The sequence below is a fragment of the Schistocerca nitens genome, chromosome 2 (genome assembly GCF_023898315.1).
Source record: "Schistocerca nitens isolate TAMUIC-IGC-003100 chromosome 2, iqSchNite1.1, whole genome shotgun sequence".
NCBI lineage: Eukaryota > Metazoa > Arthropoda > Insecta > Orthoptera > Acrididae > Schistocerca > Schistocerca nitens.
In genome coordinates, this window is record NC_064615.1 from 701096383 (window position 1) to 701119004 (window position 22622).

The 22622-nt window shown below is 40.2% G+C and overlaps 1 protein-coding gene across 1 annotated transcript in view; it reads left to right on the forward strand.

Moving 5' to 3' along the window:
• Positions 1–22622, forward strand: part of LOC126235270 (telomerase reverse transcriptase-like) — a 186903-nt gene that overhangs the window by 116702 nt on the left and 47579 nt on the right. The window contains exon 7 of the mRNA XM_049943999.1: positions 4662–4877. Within this exon, the coding sequence (XP_049799956.1) occupies positions 4662–4877 (216 nt within the window). The remainder of the gene's footprint in view (positions 1–4661; positions 4878–22622) is intronic.

The following is a 22622-nucleotide window of genomic DNA, read 5'->3' on the forward strand; positions in this document are numbered from 1 at the left end:
GGCACAATACATTCTGGATTCTGTCAACAGGCTCTGAGCAGAACTACTGTAAGTAAAAATTAATGAATGGTAGTGAAGGGCAAATGAGGTCTAACTACACAAATTAAACCTAAGTGGAAGCTACAGTCACTCCATTTGCTATACACTGGTCAAAAAGCCGAACTTTGTAACAAGCCATGTAGTAAGCTTGGTGTTTATCACTTTGTATTCTGGAAGCCAACATATTAGCGTGATGTCACCTGATATACAGCTATTGGCTGCAGGTGGAAAACAAACATCCAAGTCATTGTCATCCGGTACTTTTCACAGCATTTCACAGTTTTCAGTTTATTTCACCATGTGGGCTATAAATTTTTGCTATTTTTGAGGCCAACATAAAATGAAAGAAACCTCAAAACTGCATGTTTTAAGGTATAATTTGTGGCAGTAGCTTGTTGGGAAATAGCTCAATTGCCTCATACAGCATTAGCAAAAGTATAGTCTCTTCAGTTACGTATCCTACAGTATTGCTAGTGGCAAAACCAACTTTTTTCCCAATAGGTCTATTATATGTTGTAAAATTTTGAAATTTCTTTCTTATTTGTTTAGGTATTTGCAATTTGATTATGTCACTTGCCATTATGAGGGTTGGTAAAATTGTTACCTAGGAGGAGAAGAGCAAAATTCTCACACCAACTTTGATTTGTAGCTTCTGTGCCTGTTTATAATCCTGTACTTCAGGAATTTCAAATGTTTTATAGGCTAAGGTCTGTAAATTTATTACACTGTGAGCTAAACAAATTGGGTTTGGCTGGTACAGTAGGGCAATAGGGTTAAGCACTGAGGGGAGCGATGTACACTGTTCTTCCGAAGACTATAAATTGCATGAAGTGTCAGCACTCAGAGACACTAATTTAAAAAGCAATTGGGCCCCTTCATCATGCATTGGCTTGGCACAGAACACGCCATGTTGACTGTCCTGTTTTTCCATTGCTGCCACAACCAAGCAGTAGTTGTATCATAATTGTGTGGTGAAGCTAAATGTTATGAGTTGTATTGACAGTGCTGATCATGGATTATGTTAGCATTTCCTCTCTCATATCTCTCCTCTCTGCAACAGCCTAAAATATTCCCTTAACTCCAACACAACCCACGGCGCAAACCATCTGTCTTTTGTGCCTCTTATAACTCGTTCAGTTACATCAAATGTCAATAGGAAGAAAATGGGATGAAGTCAAGTAAGAACATAGAATCAAGGCAAATATTACTTGGAAGAAACGTAAAATTGGGCAATATTTAAGATTGATCTTATGAGTTTTTCACAGGGGCTATGAAATTATGGTGTAGTATTGCAAAAATGTAAAATCGGAGAATACCAAATCAAAGTTCCACTGTACATATTTGATAACCAAGACATAGATTTAAGATTTCATAGTGCTTACAATTTTGTAAGCTTCTACTACACAATTAGCAGTTGTGGGAGCTTTACTTTTTAATTCTATTTATTTTGACTGCCATATTGAGAGGTTATGTGTTCTGTGACCTCATAAGATTAACTGCACACAGTTGGACATTATCTGTGAAGTAAATTAAGTATGCCCTAGTGTAATCAGAGTAATTAAAATAAACAATACAATTTCCAGTTTATCTGTGGCCAATAGACCTGAATCTAAAATGAAATAGCTGTGTCTGATAATGAAATTCAGAATAAATATTAATAATAAATCATCCATGAAGCAGACACAGAAGCGTAATACTCAAATGAAGAAACAAAATCGGTGCATATTTTTTAAGGGATAGTACTGGCTTAGTGAAATAACAATTTTCTGTCCACAAGACTGCACAATGAACATTTAATTTCAAATGAGCTGCACTTCCAGTGTCACTTGCTGCAACCAATTCCATTAATATTCAGATTTCATGAAAGCATTTGGTTGTTCTGTTTCAATAAGAAACACACACTTTTTCATAACTGTGAAAGAATGTTACACCACTACTAGCAAAACAACCTACAAGAGAGAGAGAGAGAGAGAGAGAGAGAGATACTGTAGTCTTGCCTCAACCAAGACATTGAAGTATGTATGTTTCTTTTTATTTAATGGAATGTTATACTTTTTCAACAGCACTCAGATGCATTTGAAATTAAGAGTATAGTGATTTAATGCATATTAGGAACTATAGATATTGCCAAGGTGGTATAAATTGCATGCCTCAGTTTTACAGATAGCCGAATCATTCGTATAAACACAACAGAGGGATATCTATGGAGATACCAGACACTCATGGCTCCTGAAGGAGGGCAACAACGTTTTCACAGAATGTAGGCTCTCCTAGCATAAACTGTTGGCAAAAAGCTTACAGGACACCAGCAGGTGGCAGTGTTTAAAGACTGTGACGTTTTGACGAGTGTTATACTCATCATCTTCTGGCAAAGGGTCAAGATGTGTAGATGCCGTAATACACTAGCTGTGTGCCCACCTCTACCTGGCTACGGGCAGCCAGGTCCTGCCTGGCTGATGGACTTGGAGGGTACTGAGGCTGCAATGTTGTGGTTAGCAGCTGTGCTGCATTTCTGTGTGTACATTTTCACTGTGTCGTGAGAGTTGGATGGTGCTGGCCACACTCTTAAGTGTATTGCCACTAACGCAGGATCCTATGTCGCACTTAGCTGAAATCCTTTGGCTCTATTGACCAGACTCTTGTGCACCCATATTTCAGTGGATTCCTTTATGATGCAGTCCCAGTAGATGATTGCTCAGCAAGGCACCTTGATATACTGAAAGTCAAAGCTAAGGTCTTCCTTGGTATATCTCTCTCTGTCCCAGTCACAGACACTGCAAGGAGCACATAAGGCATGTACAACAAGGTCAGCAGTTATTCAGCTTGGCAGTGATTGGTAGAGTTGTTGGATGTCCTGCTGAGTGTTAACATGGCAAATTCTGTCCAATTGGTGCGTTAGTCTGCCAAAATCCTGAGATGGTTGGAGAGCCTTTCCGATAATGCCCCAAATATTGGGGGAGAGATCTGGTGACCTTGTGGCCAAGGTAGGGTTTGGCAAGCACAAAGACGAGCAGTAGACACTCTCGCCATGTGCAGGCAGGCCGTATCTTGCTGAAATGTATGCCCAAGAAGGGCAACAAAATGGGATATAGAATATTGTTGATGTATTGCAGTGTTGTATGGGTGCAGTGGATAACGGCTAAATTGCCCTGTTATGAAAAGAAATGGGAGCCCGTACCTTCACTCCTGGTTGTCAGGCTGTATGGTGGACAACAGTCAGGTTGGTGTCATCCTCTGTCCAGGGCATATCCAGACACATCTTCAGCCTGGAAGCTCAATGACTGGAGTAGAATTATTGTCAGTGATGAGTTCCACTTCAAATTGAGCCCTGATGACAAGCAAAGATGTGTCTGGAGACACCCCAGACAACAGTGGGATACCAGCATGACTGTCATCCACCATATGGCCGAACAGCCAGGAGTATTGGTCTGGGGTGGCATTTCTTTTCATAGCACAATCCCTTCAGTTGTCATCTGCAGCACTCTTACAGGAGAGTGGTTCATCAATGATATTCTACACCCCATTTTGTTGCCCTTCATGAGGAGCCATCCTGGGCTTGCCCACCCACACAAGGTGAGAGTTTCTACAGTTTGTCTTCATGCTTGCCAAACCCTACCATGGCAAGCGAGTCTATGGGATCTTTCCACAACTGAGAACATTTGGAGTGTTATGGGCAAGGCCCCCCCCAACCAGCTCAGCATTTTGACAATTTAATGTGCCAATTGGATAGAATGTGGCATGATATCTCTCAGGTGAACATCCAACAGCTCTATCAATCAATGCTCTATCCATCTGAGCCACCGAGGGCACAGAGGATAGCGCGACTGCAGGGACTATTTCGGGCACGCCTCCCGCCACAAGACCCTCATTCTCACCTTGTATGTCCACACACTACATTCGTAGTGTCCCACTCCAAACACACTCATTACTCGGGGTAGACATCTTACCAAGACAAAGAACAGACATCATATCCATATAAGTATATAGTTCTGGCAATACCGGTCATGACCTTCTTCTTCTGTGCGGATGCACACATATTCCCCGAACTCTTACGGGACTTGGTAAGATGTCTTCCACGAGTAATGAGTGTGTTGGTGTGGGACACTACGAATGTAGTGTGTGGGCATACAAGATGAGAATGTGGGTCTCGTGGGAGGCGTGCACGAGATAGTCCCTGCAGTCAAGCTATCGTCTGTGCCCTCGGTGGCTCAGATGGATAGAGCATCTGCCATGTAAGCAGTTCCCGGGTTCGAGTCCCAGTCAGGGCATACATTTTCACCTGTACCTGTTGAGATATATCAACACCCATCAGCAGCTGAAGGTATTAATATAATTCTAATTGCATTCATACTCATAGTTGTAAGACTCATTATCATTACCGAGCATGCAGAAATACTATGCATTTAACACTTGGTGTGTGATCACCAAACCAATCACTGGCATATTTTGTATATTTTAAGAAAAAACATGTTAAGATCAGAAATGTACTGCTCTATGTGACTTCGTTATACTAGGGAGAAATACTGAAACAAATGCGGAAGAATGTGTAGTGCCCCACTTATCTTACTGTTGCATATAGTTTTGTTCTTTTATAGAAACAAGTTTTTTTTTTTCTTTTTCAGGTTTCTGGAACAAACAAAGCATAATTACCAGGATTACAATTTCTCATTTAATCAGGCCAAAACACAGACAAACATCAACAACTGTGTGAAAGAAATCCAGTATTTAGGAAATGTGATAAATTGTGATACATTAGAAGTAACACAAGAACAAAATGAAGATAAACTTTGTGATATACGCAACACTGTCATTTCAGGGAAAAAGTACTCCTGTGGCAGGTATATACATTGACTTTTATTATGGTTAATAAATAAATCATAAGCTTTGGACTGTCAGCACTGACAGTTTGTCACTGTCTATTATTTTTAAACACAAAAACAATTCTATATTGTTCTGTGTAGAACATAATTATGTGTGACAATTTATTTCATCTCTCTCTCTCTCTCTCTCTCTCCCTCTCTCTCTCCTAACCCCCCACCCTTTCGATTCCCTCCTCCATAACACAATTCCAATAAACAAACTTTATCTGTCACTTTTCACTTTCACGTAGCATAAAGCTCTTCATTGTGATTTATTAACAGTGAAGTGCACAAGGTAATATATAGTATTTTTTATAATCCAATTACAAAAATAATACAACAGATATCACACTTCTTTTGTACTGTTAGTTTGAATTTTACCTTCTTTTCTCATTGTAGTTGTATTTATATAATTGTTATGTGCTTAACCTGAACTTTGGACTAGGTCGCATTTTGCACCGGAGTGCCCAAATATTTCATTTTGTTTCCTTACACATTTAATGCAAGGTTTATCTATTCTTGTGTTGTTCCTTTGAAAACCTCTCATAATAGTTTTCATACAGCCCAGCTCAGGCATTTGTTTCTTAATTTCAAAGTTAACTCTAAATTTTATAAATCCTAATACTATGTATTGCTGCAGTGCAGAAAATTTGCTGAATCAGTAGTTTTGATGTTCTGTTGTTTCATCAAGAGCACACTCAGCACCAGCATTGGTAGTTCAGTCATTAGGATTTACAAAATCTTGTAACAGGTTATCTCTCTGCAGTACTACATCTGGGCACAATTGCAAGTCGGAACGTATCTACGGAGTCAGTAATTTCATCAGGCATAGCAGACGACACAAACTGTACTGATCTCATTCAGTGTAAAATTCTCTCTCTGCTGATTTTCAGGAAGTGTTGAAGCATGTAATGTCATAATGTTTTGGAAGTTCCTTTAAAAATGAAGCTCATTTGCAATGGTATTTCAGTAGTGAATTTACTACAAGGTCGTATTTTGTTGACCCTCTAAAAATGATTGAAATTATCTAATAATTATTCATTTTTATCATGAACCTTAACATTATTTCAAGAAAACTGCAAAACTAACTAAGACAGTTCCTGTTTCTTTGTTCCTAGTTATTATTTTGCACTGTCAAGTTGTAATATATTTCGTTGAAACATAATCATACTAATACTATAATCTGTGCAGCTAAGAAGGTCTCCCAGACATGAGCAAGAAAAAAGTCAAGTACTGCCAGTGCTATCAAGTGCCCACAGTATTCTTCGATAGAAAAACAGAAGGAAGATGCTCAATGATAAGAGACAGTATACCATGTGATGCTGCAGCCAGTAACTTCTGTCTGCTCCACACATAAGTATGCTGTGAACATTCAGGGTTATTTTCACTTTAGTGCATGGCTCTTTTAAGTATGGGTGACAGAAAGAAAAATGCAAAGTGTTCACAAACAAACTAGAGTTATCTTTCTTGTGTGTATAATATTTTCAAAATGGAAGCAGAAGACACATTCCTGCGTCTCACCACTGCCAATTGTAAGACAAGGGCAGCTCAAGTGTCTAGTGTAGGACCGGCATGAGGACTGTACAGTAAACATGCAGCAAAGTGAATGCATCTGATAGCTAATGGATGCTTGTCTTTTAAATCACCAGGGAAGAAATGCGGTTGTAAGAAAGAAATTGGTGACTTTGCTAAAAACAAAATAAAGTGAGCACATGACCACAGAAAACTTGGTTTTATATATGAACTCAGCTGTGAATTTTAGGAAGTCAGCAAACAGTATTAGGAATAATGAAAAACTTGCACTTCATGCATCTGAAAATGGCATATCAAGGAAATTACGTAGGGAAAGGAGTGAACTGCAACTGTGAAGCATACAAGAGATTAAAGACAGTGGAAAATTCTTCATTTGATACATTGAATAAAAATCTGTAAAGCAGAAACAAAGCAGATGAATGTGTTAAATGGTGTGCTTCTGGACATTCAACACCTGGGAGCACACCATTAATCATTCATGCTGGAAGACTTGAGATATCAGATGAATGTGATAAAAAATGAGTGGTGGGCTTGGCAGTCAGAAAATATTAATGGGTAAAGGTTAACTTACTTTCATTCACACAGAATCAGCAGACATGGCTTTTATTCCCCATAGTAAGTATATGTTTATGCATCAAAGGCTGAGTGTCTAAAGTAATCAGCTCAAAATGCTGTACAGTGTTTTCAAACAATGATATAAAAACTTCCCACAAGTTCATCTGTTGTGATGAGTAATTTCCAGCATTCACTCAGAAAAAACTATCAAAATTCCTACAATATATCAGAGGAAATTCAATATTCTCTCTTGTTTACTATGAGGTGCTCCGTAACCCACAGTGGTTACTCCCATGCTTCATCAAAGTTGAGCTATAGCAAAGGGTAGTGCCAGCATTCACTCAAAGAAAATATAGGAGGAAATCTAATATCATGTGTTTATAACATGTTGTGAGGGATCCCATTGCTCAGTAATAGAGAGTGGAAGCACTGCTATTTGTCAGTGCTTACAAGCCTGCTGACTGTTCTTGTGGAATAGACGAGGTCAAAACACAACATGGACGCAAAGTTTTAGACTGCCAGTGTATGATTCTCATTACAGTCCTATCGAGCTGATAAGGACATAGGTAAAAAAAGTATGTTGTGGAAGAAAACACTATGTTTCAATTGCAGACATTGAGAGTCGTGTCAATTGCAGACATTGAGAGTCGTGTGCTCAAAGCAATCAAAAGCATTTCTGACTGCTAGGGAAGCTTGGTAAGTCATGCAAGCTGAAGATTTTCAATGAGAAATTAGCAAGGTAATCCATAGTTGCATTGCAGATTGTTAGTACCTCAGGATTCATCCTTGAAACAGTGGTATGTAATTTTATATATGTAGAGCCAAGTAATGATCTTCACTTGATATCATGTGAGTGCACATTAAATTTCACAAATTAAATCATTTTTCATCTGTTCTTATTTTGGAAACTGAGCATTTAGAAGAATTTTCACAAGCAACTGGTTGCTAGGATTCATTTGAATATAAGAAATATAGGTGTTTGATCAACAAATAGCAGTATTTCTAAACAAATTACTTTAAGGCTGCTGTTTTGACCAACACAAAATTTATCATTCTTGTTTTGATCTATACATATATCACAGTTATTACATACCAGTCAGTGTACTTAGCTCCACATTTGTTCTTTATGTGACTGTTCTTTTCAGAAGGACACAGCTAGTTTCCTTCCCCATACATCCCCAATCCAAAATGCACTTGGTCGCTATTGAGATCATCATTGATTGGACATGAACCCCTAACCTTCCCTTCCTTCCTTCTCAACATTTGTGATCTTGTTGTCACTGGTCATCAGCTCTTCCCATACCCAGTGACTTCACTCACAACCTTCTTCCTAATACCCAGGGCTAACTATATCTTTACGCACAACAATTTCTTCTGTGAAGGCATCATCTACAAAGAAGTCCACATTATCAGCAAGGGCACAAGAATTGCACTGTCCTATGCCAACCTGTTTATGGTGAAGTGTGTAGAATCCTTTCTAGTGATTCATAATCCTACACCCCTCAGTTGTTTCAGGTTTTTTAATGTCATTTGTACAACCTAAACTAAGTGTGATGGTACTCTGTCCTTGTTTTCTCAGACAACCTGAACCAAGGGTGATGATATTCTGTCCTTGTTTTCTCAGAACCTTGTTAATTACAGTTAGTCTTCCTTCAGGAATGGCTCCTGTGTTCATATTAAATTCACTGTACAGGTTGTCCAGTCATTCTCAGAGAATTTCCCTACTTTCATAAAATCTCAGAGAATTCTGCATTTTTAACCTGGCATTGAAATTGAATTTTATTGGGTACAAATCACGAATTTTAAAATACTTAATATCTCAAAGTGTTTTAATTAGTACCATATAAATTGTCGACATTTAAAAACCATGGTTAAACTACTGCTTATGGCCATTATATGCCTCAGCTGATAGGAAACAAAAGTCATGAATTTTGATATGGTGACACCCCATAACCATTTAAAATCCTTTTCAAGATCTCTGTTGATACTTGAAGATAGTTGAATCAAATCTTTAAAGTTTTTCCCCTGATGCGTAAATAAATCACACATTTTAGGATTCTTGATTCATTGATAATATAAAAATATAACTGAACACAAATCACCTAGTTTAAGGCTTTGAACATATTATTTAACCTTACAATCATGTTCGTAAATCTCTCATGAGTTTGATACATCACTCACTTGCACAAACTCTGCCACCATTGCATGAATTTGTTTTGTTCCAAGCTTATCTATTAGTGGCTTTCATTGAGTAAATGGATGCCATCTATCAAGATTTTTACTGTCACATTTCTTGCTGTCTTCACCACAAAATAAACACTGATTTTTAAAAAAATTTTGAAGCATCAGATATTCTTTTTCTTGGTACAAGTTGAAAACTCTTCAGTTGACACTGTGTCACTATGTCTTTTCAAGAATCATTGCGTATGTTCTTTTGACATGTGTGAGAAAACTCAAAGTTTCTGACAAGTAATTAAGTTTCCTGAACTTTCAAGAATTCTTCTAGGTTGGTACGATAACTGCTTATTGGCTGATATCACTTATAACATTCGAGATGTATTAGCTTTTGTAAGTGAGCGAGATTTCCCATGTTGAAAGAAACAATCATCTATTTTTACTTCCTGTGTTACACCTAAAACAAAGAAATTAATTGGCACCCAAGTAATTGCCCGGACATAAGGACATCCTTCACACATGTTAAAAAATAAATAAATAAATAATGAGAATAATTTGAAATTTTAAAGTTACCCACACCCACTCAACGCTTAATGGAGGGAGGGGGTGAGAAAATTGTTTGCATCATACTCTTTCCTGCTGTGAGTGTAACACATTTTATGACTCACTTTCTGTCATCCTATGCAGTTTTCAAGATATTTCAAAGCTTCAGTAAAATTGACCACACCATATACACTATGTGATCAAAAGTATCCAGACACCTGGCTGAAAATGGCTTAAAAGTTCGTGGCACCCTCCGTCAGTAACGCTGGAATTCAGTGTGGTGTTGGCCCCCCCTTAGCCTTAATGACAGCTTCCACTCTCACAGGCACATGTTCAATGAGGTGCCGGAAGGTTTCTTGGGGAATAGCAGCCCATTCTTCATGGAGTGCTGCACTAAGGCGAGATATCAATGTCAGTCAGTGAGGCCTGGCATGAAGTCGACGCTCCCAAACAACCCAAAGGTTTTCTAAAGGATTCCGGTCAGGACTCTATGCAGCCCAGTCCATTACAGGGATGTTATTGTTATGTAACCATTCTGCCACAGGCCGTGCATTATGAACAAGTGCTTGATCGTGTTGAAAGATACAATCGCCATCCCCAAATTGCTCTTCAACAGTGGGAAGCAAGAAGGTGCTTAAAACATCAATGTAGGCCTGTGCTGTGATAGTGCCACGCAAAACAACAAGGGGTGCAAGCCCCCTTCATGAAAAACATTACCACACCATAACACCACTGCCTCCACATTTTACTGTTGGCACTACACATGCTGACAGATGATGTTCACTGGGCGTTTGCCATACCCACATTCTGCCATCGGATCGCCACATTGTGTACTGTGATTCGTCACTCCACACATCGTTTTTCCACTGTTCAATCATCCAATGCTTATGCTCCTTACACCAAGCGAGGTGTTGTTTGGCATTTATCGGCTTGATGTGTGGCTTATGAGCAGCTGCTCGACCATGAAACCCGAGTTTTCTTACCTCCCACCTAACTGTCATAGTACTTGCAATGTCATGATGCAGTTTGGAATTCCTGTCTGATGGTCTGGATAGATGTCTGCCTGTTACACTTTATGACACTCTTCAACTGCCGGCAGCCTCTGTAAGTCAATAGATGAGGTCGGCCTGTTCCCCTTTGTGCTGTACATGTTCCTTCACATTTCTACTTCACTATCACATCAGAAACAGTGGACCTAGGGATGGTTAGAAGTGTGGAAATCCCGGATACAGACTTATGACACAAGTGACACCCAATCACCTGACCACGTTTGAAGTCCGTGAATTCCGCAGAGTGCCCCATTCTGCTCTCTCATGATGTCTAATGACTACTGTGGTCGCTGATACAGAATACCTGGCAGTAGGTGGCAGCAAAATGCAACTAATATGAAAGACGTATGTTTTTGCGGGTGTCCAGATACTTTTGATCACATAGTGTATTATGTAGTGATATAAAATACATGATGTCATAAAAATATAAGGAATAGGATAGATCCCTACTTACCATAAAGATGACCTGTTGAGTTGCAGACAGGCACAATGAAAAGACTGTTACATATGCATCTATCGGCCAAAACATTCCTCAGCAAAGAAAACACGCGAGAATGAGGGAGGAAATATGATGGATAGGAATAATCAATTATCAGCAGGAGGGATTTGGGTCATGAGTTGCAGCCAAGTGTGCAAGAAATGTGCTTGCTTGTGTGTATGTTTTCCTTGCTGAGGAAGGCTTTGGCCAATAGCAGCACACGGAACAGTCTTTTCATTGTGCCTGTCTGCAACTCAGTGGGTCATCTTTACAGTGAGAAGTAATCTGTCCTATTCCTTATATTGTTGTTATTCCAACTTGGTGTTTCCATTGTCTGATGCCATAAAAATTTATGTATGAATTCTTTCATATCTATCATCTGGAGGACAAAAAAGAAAAAAAAAACTACACAGCAAATGTTACAATGTCACTAATTTTGTCATTGATCACTACTGGACTATATCCTCCCCTCTCTCCTCTGCTTTCTTGGAACACACTTCCTCCACAGGCAATGCCTTGACACTGCAGTCTGCTTTAAATAATTAACTGGAAGCTTCTTTTGACCCAGCTTCACCTTTTTTTTTCTTTCAACTTCCCTGGTCACTTTATATCTATCAATCTCCCACAAAGAATCAAGAATCTTTATTGCCCACTCATCATATGAGATGAAATAGGCCTTGTGTTTGATAATTTGAAAGAGCTATTATACAACCAATTTGTAAATACCATAAATGAATATAGCATTCAGTGCACACTACAGTACTACCTACGTGAAGACAATTAATCTACAAAGCCACTAAACATGAAATATATTGGAATAGTGAATACAGTTATTAAATACAACTAATAAATTAATATAAATGATGTGCAATAAGTATCCTTAAGACAGTCAGTTCTGCTATTATCTTACATGCTCATAGCCTTTATGTGTTTGTTAACAGATAGGCTGACACAAGCACAATAAACAGTGAATATAGTTGTTATAAACTGATCTCAGCACTACTCAGACCATATAGCAGAATGGGTTGTCTGATAACAAGTTATACAGTCTGTCTTTAAGAATATTTTGGCATAGCTTGAGCAATTTGCAGTAGTTTATTGAAGATTTTTAAAGTGTGAGTTACCAATTTTTGTTAGCCTTTGCCTTGGTATGTCATAATCTGCCTTCATTCTAGTGTTGTACTTATGAATTTCTTCATGGACAATACCTTTCACGTCACTGTTTTTCACCAGTAGTATGCAGATGTATGTGCATGGGTTTACAAAGGTCAAGTATTATAAGTAATGTTCTAACCCCAGAATGCTATACTTTATTACTCGAACAGTAAACACACAGATGGAAGACAGGGTACGATACAATTGGCAATGCACAAGTGGCTGGCATAGCCTTGTGTGCTGGCCTATATATTCATTAGTGCCAACGTGGGGTGCATCTAGCAGCCTGTGCATGCAACTGCTGTTGTATTAATAGGCCAGGTGGACTCTAGTGGCCAAAACAAGCACGAACTTTACGTGTGAACTGTGAATTGGCATGCACACACAAAATTGGTAGTTAAAGCACTTCTCTTCCTTTGCAAAGAAGTGAGCACTGTGCTCACATCCATTTCTTCTGTGGTCGACGTAAGTTGAGTCATGCGATGTGCTGCCACCAGTACACAGGTCAGAACTGGCACGAGCACAGACAGGGCAGTGCCTCCCCCCTGTGAGAGGCCATGTGGTAGTACAGATGATGGTGGTGCAGCAGTAATCGCCACATCTTTATCCAACTCTAGGGAAGGAGGTTGTGGCAAAGGCGGCAGAACAGGAGGTGCCAGCTACGATGAAGGCAGCAGCGTCAGAGGCATCGGGTGTGGCAGTACAAGAGCTAGGATCCCTCCTTGGCCCCTAGCATCTGAAGGGGGTACCCACAGCAGAGGAAACATTTGTGAAAATGTCAGCAGCAGTGTCAGAGAAGGCAAGGGCACCGGTTGCAATGGGGGAGTTGGCAGGGCAGACGGAGGGTGCGGGGGCTGTGGAGGCACACCCAGTGTGCAGCCACTTATGGAAAGTCATAGCTGGTTGACATGTTGAGATGACCTCTCCTCAGATGTGTGGACAACACGGGGGCATCAGCCATGGATACTCTCAATTACTGCTGGCACCCATTTTAGCCGGCGGCGAAACCCATGAGCCCAAACAGCTGTGCCAGATGGGAAGCATTGCAGTGCCAGTGCCGGCAGACGGCCTAGCATCGGCCGAGGCAGACGTAGCAGAGTCCAGGACTGATGACCATGCAACTTTGCCGGACTCATCACCAACTGGTGTGAACCTGTAAGAACAGAGGAACCTGTTAGAGCTACTTCCGGTGACAGATCCAAAACGTATTTTTTCACCAGTGTCTTAAATGTTCATACAAGTCATTCTTCCTCCCAGTTTGATTGAGGATGGAAAGGAGGAGCGGTGACATGGCAAACACCACTTTTTTAACAAAAATTTTGAAATTACTGAGATATGAGTTGGGGACCAGTGTTGGTAACTAATTTATTCAGAAGACCTTCCATTACAAAAATTTTTGACAAAGTGGAAATTGTTTCCACTGCAGAAGGAGGCAGACAGTGCACCACATATGGAAACTTAGAATAAGCATCAATTATGACAAGCCAGTAGAAGTTCAAAAAAGGTCCTGCAAAAGCTATGTGCGTTTGTTCTCAAGGCTGATGTGGATCCAGCCACGGTGACAAAGAAGCACGTCGAACCGCCTGATGTGCGGTGCAATGTTGCCAGGCTGCAACAACTTGTGCTACTTCCCCATCAATGCTTGGCCATAAAACATGTCTGTCTGCTAACGCTTTTGTATGTGACACATCCCAGTGGTCCATCTGTAATAAATGTATAACATCACACCGAAGAGCAGACAGGACTACAATCTTAGGAGTGGTGTTCTCTGTAGCTAACAGGAGCTCCCAGCCCAAACAGAAAGACAATTTTGTAATGCAAAAAAATTTCCTAAAGGATAAGAAGCACGGCCCAGAGGTTTGTCTGACCAGCTGCGTTGCACAAAAGAACAATTTTACATAAAAAAAGGATCCATGGCTGCTACTGCAGTTGCAATTTTAGTGCTATTAATAGAAAAACCATCAACAACATTTTGAGCTTTCACATCTAAATGAAAACAAAGTATTTCCTTATTATCAAACTCTGTATCCGGACCAATCACCAAACATGATAAGGTGTCAGCATTTGCATGTTGTGCTGTAGGTTGTAAATGTATCACATAATTGTCTTGTGACAGGAAAAGAGCCCACCACTGTAAGTGAAGTGAACGACATGTGGCTTTGTCCGACAAAGATGCCAAAGGGTTAAAAAGTGACAAAAGTGATTTTTGGTTTTTTTAGAGTATACATGATCACCAAAGCCTCTTTCCCTACCTGAGAATGATGCTGTTGTGCTGAATTTAAGGATTTAGAGGCATATGCAGTAGGGTGCTTAGAGCCATCCACATAAGAGCAAGAATGGTGCCAAGACCAAACTGAGACACATCTGTTGCTAACACAAGGTGCTGACCTGGCTGAAAAGTGACCAAACAAGGGGCCAATTGCAGCTTAGAGTTCAAAAACTTGAATGCCCAGTTACAAGCCAAGGACCGGTGTAAAGGAACATCTTTATGTACTAATGCATGGAGTGATTGTGCCGCAGTTGCAGTGTCTGGTACAAATTTGTTGTAGCATGAAATTTTGCCTAAAAATAACGGTAATTCCTTGACGGTTGTGGGGTGTGGTGACTCGGCAATAGAATCTGTGTGCTGGCACAGTGGTTTAATGCCAGCTCACAACTCTTCAAAACCCAAATAACTAATGGATGGTTGAAAGAACTATGTCGTTTCCAAATTCCACTTTAACCCTGCAGACTGTAAAACAGAAAATAGAGCATTAAGGTTCTGCAGATGTCCCTCTGTAGAGGCACCAGGCACTACTATGTCATTTAAATAATTGGCAGCCTGCAACTGATGCAATAAGTTGCTCTAAAAAGTGCTGGAAAATAGCTGGTGCACTTGGCACACCAAAAGGCAAACACTCATATTGATATAGCCCAAATGGAGTATTGATAAACGGAATGTGTTTAGATTCCTCATTAAGTAGCAACTGTAAGAGTGCCTCTGCCAAGTCAATCTTTGAAAAATAGTGGCTCGTCGATAACTTTGCTAACAGCTTGTCAGGGCGTGGCGAAGGAAAGGTATCAGTAATTGACTGTGCATTAATAGATTTTTTAAAGTCACCACAGAGGTGTAATTTACCAGTAATTTATTTGACTGTCACCAGTGGTGCTGACCATTCACTAGAAGGAAGAGTCGGCCGGTGTGGCCGTGCGGTTCCAGGCGCTTCATTCTGGAACCGCGTGACTGCTACGGTCGCAGGTTCGAATCCTGCCTCGAGCATGGATGTGTGTGATGTCCTTAGGTTAGTTAGGTTTAAGTAGTTCTAAGTTCTAGGGGACTGATGACCACAGATGTTAAGTCCCATAGTGCTCAGAGCCATTTGAACCATTTTTAGAAGAAAGACGTCAAATAACATCAAGGGATTGAAGACGATCAATTCTGCTTTTACTTGACCACATAAAGTTACCAGTACTGCACAGGCCCAGAAAAAATGGGGCTGAGCAGATTGTGTCATCATAATATGAGCCTGAAATTCTGTTGCACAACTCAGTTCTGGAGAAAACAGAGAGGAAAATTTGGAACAGAGATATGGAACTTTATCAAAAACCACATGCACTTCATCATTGATGGGGAATCCAAACAGTTGCATCCAAACTAAACAGATTTTCAGTGTAAGCATCGACCACAACTAGGAATTTTAATGAGTAAACCACAGCCCTGTAAGTCACAGGTGCAGAAAAATGTCCAAGAATGGGAATCTTTTGTTTATAATAACTCACCAGCCTCTATGACACTGGAGTCAGAGGGGAAAAACCCAAGTCCACATCAGTCTGAATATTCACCAACATTGCTGCTGCACCCATGTCCAACTGCATTCTCAATGACTTCTTAAACACACACACTTCAAAGTATAACTTGCTCTGAGACACCATCACTGCTGAAACGCTGTTCACATCCATATTCAGTTCATCTTTACTCAGGTTTGGAAAGGAGCAGTGTGTCCTTTCTTATGGCACCTATTACACATTGCCCAGCATTTGGGACACGTGGTCCGTTCATGTTGAATGAAGCAGTGTGTGCACGAAGGCAGTGAAGCACAATTCTGTCACTGCTGTGGTGTGGACTGTTACACTGGTTACCTATATGATGCTGAGATGTCTGGTGGACTGCTGCAATAGCATCTATGTTCCCTTGTGAACAGACTGAAGGGCGAGAGGGGTGAGGGGAACTGATTTCTGAAACTTTGGAGCAGGCTTGTGTCTGACTACCTGCAGCCATGAAACTTCAAGTGACTGAGCTGTGTTCAGTACTTCCGTAAGCATAGGATTTTCACACTGTAGAGTTTGCTGTCAAAATTCCTTATCAGGATCAAAACACGTGATTGCGTCATGAACTTTCTTATCTGTATAGGATTCCTTATGAATATTTGTCATAAAATTAGGATGGCCAAGTCTATGTAGTTCTGCAGCCCATGCCCTGTATGACTGTTTTGGCCACTTTTGGCAGTAGAAAAACTCCACACGAGTAGCAATAAAGTGAGTACATTTACAGTGATAGGTAGAAAGTAACTCACATACTTGATCAAAAGAAAGACATGTAGGTTCATGTAAGAGGTGAGCTGTCACAACAACTGACACCTGCAAGGTGAAATACACAACAAAAAAGAATCTTGCCCAAGTTTACATCTGTTACTCCAAATGGCTGGAAATGTAGCCACAGGCATTTTTCATAAGCATCCCAGCCATCAGTGGTGGATATGTTGTTGACAGGGCTTCGGGCTATGCCATTGTAGTTGTCAAACTAGAAATTGCAACTGTCAGTGCCTGCTGTTGCTGGTGAAGAGGTTTAAGCAGTGCCTCCATCGAAATTAAAGTCAAAGGACTAATGATTGAAGTAGAACATGTGGAATCGAATACCATACTAATTCCCAAAAAGTGTTCTAACCCCATACCACTGTTATTTATTGCTCGAACAGTACTCACACATGGAAGACAGGGTACACAACAACAGGAAAGACACAAGAGCCTGGCAGAACCTTGCGCACCGGTCTATGTATTCGTTTGTTCCAACAGGGGGCATTGCCAGCAGGTTGTGCATGCAACTGCATTCGTATTAGCAAGCCAGGTGGCCTTTATTGGCCGAATCAAACACAAACCAACTGATGGATTCCAGACCAACAACCTCCTTCGTAGTCACCATCATCAACTATATCCTCACTCACAATTACTTCTCCTTTGAAGGCATTACCTAAAAACAAATTTGGGGTATGGCTATGGGCACCTGCATTGCACCATCCTATGCCAACCTATTCATGGGCCATCTAGAGGAATCCTTCCTAAAAACCCAGAATCCTAAAGCCCTCACCAGGTTCAGATTCATTGATGACATCTTTGCGATCTGGATCGAGCGTGAGGACATCCTATCCACATTCCTCCAGAACCTCAACAACTTCTTCTCCCTTTGGTTCACCTGCTCAACCCAAGTAGCCACCTTCCTAGATGTTGACCTCCATGTGAAAGTTGGCTACATCAGTATCTCTGTCCATATCAAACCTAAAATACCACTAGCAATACCTCCACTTCAACAGAAGCCACCCGTTCCATACCAAGAAGTCCCTTCCACACAGCCTAGTAACCTGTGGTTGTCGCATCTGCAGTCCTTCTCAAAATATACTGAGGGTCTCACTGAAGCCTTCACAGACTGTGATTATCTCCCAACCATGTACAAAAACAGATCTCCCATGCCTTATCTTCCCAGACTCCCACCACTTCCCAAAGTCTCACCATCCAGCCACAGAGCAGCATTCTGCTGGTAACTCAGTACCACCCAGGACATTCTCCACCAGGGTTTCTACTACCTCTCATTGTTCCATGAAATGAGAAATGTCCTGCCCACTATCCTTCCCACCCTTCCCACAGTGGTATTCCACCGTCCACCGAACCTACACAATATACTCGTCCGTCCTTACACGTCCCCTGCTCCCAACCCCATACCTCATGGCTCATACCCCTGTAATAGACGTAGATGCAAGACCTGTCCCATACATCATCCCACCACCATCTACTCCAGTCCGGTCACTAACATCATCTATCCCATCAAAGGCAGAGCTACCTGTGAAACCGGTCATGATCTACAAGGTAAGCTGCAACCACTGTGCCGCATTCTATGTGGGCATGACAACCAACAAGCTGTCTGTCCATATGAATGGCCACCAACAAACTGTGGCCAAGAAGCAAGTGGACCACCCTGTTGCTGAACACACTGCCAAACATGGCATCCTTCATTTCAGTGACAGTTTCATAGCCTGTGCCATACAGATCCTTCCCACTAACACCAGCTTTTCTGAACTGCACAGATGGGAACTTTCCCTGCAATACATCCTATGTTCCTATAACTCTCCTGGCCTCAACCTTCAGTAGTCACTGTCCACACCCATCTAGCCCCTTCCCTGTTCCCATTTCAGCAGTACTCGGCCGTCATTCCACTGTCACACCCAGTCTTTTTACTTCTCTCCTTTTCTGCTACTTCCCCCCCCCCTTCCCACCTCTCCCCTGCTCTCAGTCTAACCTTCAGCACTTCACTGTCTGCCACCCCCACCACACTATTCCTCTGCCTCCCAGGCCCAGCCTTCTCCATACCCCACCCAGTCGCCACTCCCGTCATGCACTGGTGCTGCTGCTTGCAGTGTGGTTTCAGTTGATCTTTCTCATTTTTCATGCATATACACTTTTCCACAATCCTTTATTACTTTTTTCAGACACATCTCAATGGACTGTCCATGACGTGGCCACTTGGAACTTGCATTGGCTCTTGAACAAATTTTCTTATTTCTGATATTTTGAGTTTATAAGTAGTGGGGGTTTATATATTTTTTCTGACCAGTCTATCAGTTCCAAAAGCAAAGTTGCATTTGGATTTATTGTAGGTGTTTTCCTAGGCCAAACATATACGAGCATAAAAGTGTCTGAAGCACCATTTCACTAAATGCAAGTCTCTATGACCATTGGATTATTGCAAAATAATATTTGTTGGGGTCTTCTTCTGGGATTTTAAAAGCTTCAATTGATAAAGAATGTGGCAGGGTCCTTCCACCAAAGAGAATTTCAATTTGGCTGTAAACCAGTAGGAAAAGTAAACGCCAACATTGTATTCCAGCAGTTGTAAGGTCTTCATGTTGTTGCTTTGAAGGCAATGTTTTGAAACCTACAAGTGACAGATCCTATTTTCAGTTGTTAACCACCAAGAGTGGCTTATTAGACCAATTTCCGGTAATGCCAGCTCAGTTGGAAGTGCACCTGTCCGTATAGCCCGAGTTATCCTGTAACCATAAGCCTTATCTGTAGAGAGATCTTCGGCAAGAGTGTCACTCAGTGAAACCAAAAGCTCTGAAAAGGATATTCTGGCAAATGAGGGATTGAAAGTTTTCCCATCCAACTGTTTTATCAAGTGGGGCAGAGGTAGCTCCTCAGTAGGAAGGTCACAAACCAGTCAGATGAGTTTACGATTCTGCTTTGTCTCAGCCATTGTTAAAATTCATTGAGTCACCACCAATAGGCTGCAAACTTTTATAAATGCTGTGTTTCTGTATTAACATCAACAGATTTCCTTTTCGTTAAGTCTTTCTCTGGAGTAAAATGGCAAAGATACCTTCCACGTGGCCCACTGCAAACAATGCAATGTTCTTCTTTCACAGTACTTGGAACCTGATGAAATGAGTTAGCTGCCTATTATAGAACTGTAGTGGAATCTTGGCGTCCATCAAAGAAGATACATTCAGTCTTGCCTATCCTACATTGAGCATGAGTGATGTCATGACTTTTTTTTGGACCCGTTTCATTTTATTATGATGAACCACAAGTCTCCTGTCGCCTTCATTAATTAATCCAGCATCCAAACATACAGCTGCTTTAATGACAGCTGTAGCACATAGACTGACACCATTCCTAATACTCTGCAATACATTGTGCAAGTTTAATGTATTATACTGATTTGTACTTGAAGTAGATGGGGCTTTGGAATCATCATGTGGTATCTGCAGAGGAATTTCAGAACCTTCGTCTTTAACATCAGTTATATCTTCATCTACTTCAGAGAAAAGAATTTCATTTGGTTGTAATGTTAACTCTTTCTTCCTTTCTGCTTATTTTCAGCAATTCTTCTTAATTCATCTCCTTACCTCTTCTTTTTAATTTATTTTCAGTGCTCTGGTAGATCTGGTAACCCAATTTAATGCTGTCAACAGACCCAACCATCTTTCTTCGACCTTGAAAAAACACTAGTTCTTTGACAGGGATCATCATATCCTTAGAACAAGAGCAGGAGATGTGCAATTCTTGTTTACAGTCAGCACCACCTGGAGATGGACCCTCAAATTCTGAACGTAGCTTAATTTCACACTTGCAAATGAGGATGCCAAAGAGCTTGTCTAACATTGTTATGAAAGTCTCTTTCACTTCCAGTTTTCCTGAGCCAAGTGATACATTTTTGGCTTTTTTTATATTTTTGCCCTTTTCCCAATTTTCTTCCATCTTCTTCAGGACTGTGACTCTTGAATTTAAAATTGGCACTACAAAACAACTGGAAGTATGGACAGAAATAATGAGAAGAATATACTTGATGAAAGAAGACAGTTTGCTGTGAATTTTATGAGTAACATCAAAATACCACGAAGTCGAAGTAGCTGTTTGCCAAGCAAAACAATGTAATTTCCATTTGTTGTAAATGTAATTGGGAATTGCTAACCAAAACACAACTTTATAAACCCCTCAATTTTCGAAAAACCTCAAAATATTTGACACACCCTACTCTAGAAAACTTTTTCACACCTGACTTGTATTTTCTTCCCAATTAAATTTTGGAATCAATATTCATTCCAAACTGTTTAACATATCTGTTTTATATGACTTTGGGCACTCTAAAAAAAGCATTCTAGTTTTCTCTGTACTCCTGTGTAATTTATCTGATGAGAACTAGTTGAGGCCAGATGAATGATTTGTGTGTTCTTTTATCCAAAGCTGAAAAGTTCTGATATGAGGCAAGTAGCACAGCATATGTATGATTCACTTAATGAGATAGGTCATTGATAGTGATGTTGAAGAAGGAAGGTCCAAGAACTGAAATCCTGAGGATCACTGGTACTAAGTACTGCTGCAGAGGATTTTTTATTTTTAACTGTGACAAACTACCTTACATTGTGAAGATAAAGATCTATTACTGCTCATGCTGACTTTCTTACATCATAAAATTCTAGTTTTGCTACCAAGATGACATAGAGAATTCAGTCAAATGCTTTTATGGATCACATAAGACAAGTGATACAATATTCTGGTTTTAAAAGGCTGTAAATGTTTAGTCAATAATTTACAAAACAGCAGCAGTGTATTTCTGTCCTGTTGGAAACTAAACTGATTGTTCCTCAGATGTGTCTCAAAATAACTTCTTAATTTGGTGTTCATAAGTGACTCAGATATCTTAGAAAATATTGATACTATTGAAATTGGACAATAACTTTGCGGGAGATGTTTATCACACTTTTCAAACACTAGAATAAGCTGGGAAATATTGAGGGTGTCGGGATACACTCCATACTGTAAACATTAGTTAAAAAAGTACGTGTGATACTATACCAATGAAAAACGTCATCTACTGGTGGGTGGTGTTAAGCAAATCCCTTGCAGACATGTCTGTTGCTTCTATTTTACTTTCTTTAACTTGCCTAATAAAGTAGCCATTATTTAAGTAGTCATTCAATGTATATGAACTGTGCAGGGTCTTCTGTATGATTTGTGGGATTCTTGTGGGCTGTAATTTGCCATGCTACCTCACATTTGTTGGATGTACCTTCTATATATTTTTCCTAGGCAACCTTTTTCTCATGTAGAAGCTTAAAAATGTAAATTTTTTTTTACTTTTTTGATATGCTTCATAAAAGGTGTCCATCTGCTTTGTCCTTTGCTTACAGGCATTTTTATTTGTAGTGTATAGCAAGCACTTTTTGCCTTGTCTTGACCAGCCCCAAGCATTAATCTTTACTCTGTAGTGAATCTTGTTTCCTGTTGTGCTGCTTCAATCCAAACAGGTTTCATTATCACTTATAGTAACATCCATCTTGAAACAATTAGCCACAGTTTTTAATTACATAATAACAATAATATACTAACAACCATTCTTGACTTACTGTATTCTTCCAGGGTAACATTGTTAACCAGATACATGATAAATCATAACTATTAACAAGCACTATATCATAAACCAGC